The sequence below is a fragment of the Apis dorsata genome, unplaced genomic scaffold, assembly GCF_000469605.1.
Source record: "Apis dorsata unplaced genomic scaffold, Apis dorsata 1.3 scaffold_429, whole genome shotgun sequence".
Classification (NCBI taxonomy): Eukaryota; Metazoa; Arthropoda; class Insecta; order Hymenoptera; family Apidae; genus Apis; species Apis dorsata.
The window spans coordinates 978706-980798 of record NW_006263682.1 but is presented as its reverse complement, the minus strand read 5'-3'; the positions used below and the strand labels follow the sequence as shown (position 1 = coordinate 980798).

At 50.8% G+C, this 2093-nt stretch overlaps 1 protein-coding gene across 1 annotated transcript in view; it reads left to right on the top strand.

The window, feature by feature from the left end:
• The window catches only part of LOC102672409, a 248011-nt gene that overhangs the window by 229166 nt on the left and 16752 nt on the right, over positions 1-2093 (top strand). Inside the window, exon 7 of the mRNA XM_006619715.2 lies at positions 1583-1771. Within this exon, the coding sequence (XP_006619778.1) occupies positions 1583-1771 (189 nt within the window). The remainder of the gene's footprint in view (positions 1-1582; positions 1772-2093) is intronic.

Here is a 2093-nt window from a genome sequence, read left to right as displayed (position 1 = left end):
GCGTTTTATCGACGATCGTGGTGGTCGTGGTGGTCGTGGTGGTGGTGGTGGTGGTGGTGGAGGTCCGGCAGAGTGGAGAATCCACCGCGCCTCGCGGCAGAGAGCCATTCTCGACGAAGAAAAAGAGCATGAGGAAGGGGAAGGGGGAGGACAGAAACGTATCTGCGTCGAGGGAACACGATTCTTAAACTCGTTCGTGCGGAACAGATATCCGGTCCCGAAATCAGCCTCGTTACGAGATATATGTACACACAAGGGTCGGAAAGAGAGAGAGAGAAAGGAAGACAAAGTGATTCGCGCGAGTACATGCAAAATGGAGGGTTGAAAAGAGGGGAAAAAAAGAGCGAAGAGAAGAGAAGAGGGAGAGAGGTGGAGACAATCGATACGCGGAATTTTCTCAATGAAATTGGAAAGGAACTATTTTATTTCCGGTCGCTCGATCGCTAGCACTCGGTCTTTTCACGGTAAACTACCGAGTACTGAGACGATCGCCCTTCCTTCGAGGGAGGAAAAAAGAAGTATCGAGTGGTGGTGGAAAAAGAGAGAGAGAAAGAGAGAGAGAGGCGATTCTTTTTCGAGAGCAAGCCGTTCCGTATGCAAAAGATAGAACGTGCGCCGCAATCTGAACGAAATCTCGAAACGCAATTTCCTGAACGGCCGACCGAGCGTCGCGCATCGGCCTCTGTCCGCTCTCCTCTCTCTCTCTCTCTCTCTCTCTCGCCGATCGAACCATCCATCTTCGAACCATGAACGCGACTTTAATCACGCATCCATGCATCCCGTCGACCACCACTTTCCGCCACCGGCGTTGTTTCTCTTTCCGTATCGCGTCACAGCCCGATCCTATCTCACCGCGTTATCTCTCGGTTCCATCCGCGTTACATAATGACTACCAAGTACCATTCCGATGTAGCACGGGTATCGAACGTTGTAGCACTCCGAAGCGAGATTAGTCTCTCGAGACAGCTGTGCAATTTGCCACTCGTAAGTCTGAAATCGATATCTCGTCTCTCTCTCTCTCTCTCTCTCTCTGTCTCTCCGTCTCTTTCTCAGCCGACGTCGAATCAACGTCGATCGTTTAAGATGGTCGAATTAGATCGAGATGATATCGAGGCGAGCGTGGAGACGCGGAGCGTCGCGATTCCTCTCCTCCGTCTTATCAAAGTTCATCGACCCGATGTTGTTTCAGTCTCCGAGCCGGCTGGCGGCTTTAAACGGCAGCGTGAGAGGAGCAGCGCGAGATGGTTCATTGAACCAGATCGGTTAATGTGGGTCGTCGTAATTCTAGACCGGGTCTATTTTACGGTTCAAGCTGTCCATCAGATAATTCTGATGAGGCTATTGTTCGGTCAGAGAGAAGATTTCATTCGTTACGTAATATTAAGCTATTCCAACGGATTTCGCTGGATATTCGCATCGAGAGGGACGATCTATTCTGGTCTAATTGCTCTTTGCTCGGTCTCCTCCGGGATGGATGGATGGATGGATCAACGACCCTTTTGATAATAAACTCGACGACATTTCTCTCTCTCTCTCTCTCTCTTCTCCTTCAATAAGAGTCTTTCCGTCTTCTTGATTGCAGGTAAAGGTAATGCTGAAGGTGTCACCGGGGGAAGGTGGAAGTTTCTTCAACGCCGACAAGAGAAAGAAACAGGTGACGTTGGTCGATCCCACGGCTGGGCAATCTTCTTCGGCGGACGATCGCAGGCCGACCGTGGCAGCGCCGAAAATGTTCGCCTTCGACGCGATATTCACCGAGGAGGATTCCCAGGTAAGCTCGTTTCGAGATAATTCGAAAGCGACGATTCTTCTTCCCCTCCTCCTCCTCCTTCGAGTTCCTCGAGCGAAACGTAGAAACGCGGCGATAGAGAGACGCTGTTTTCTCTAGGAGGTGGATTCGTTGGAAAAGCGAAGGAACTAGGATAAATGGCGGAAGACGAGGCGGGATCTTAGGCGAGGGAAACTTTAGAAGAGGGAAGAAGAGAACGGTGGAAAAGAAATCGAAACGTTGAAAACGTCTACGTGCCCCTCGACTCGCGCGTTCATCCTAGAGACGTCCTTGCCGGGCGCATAACTAAACTAATTTCCCGACC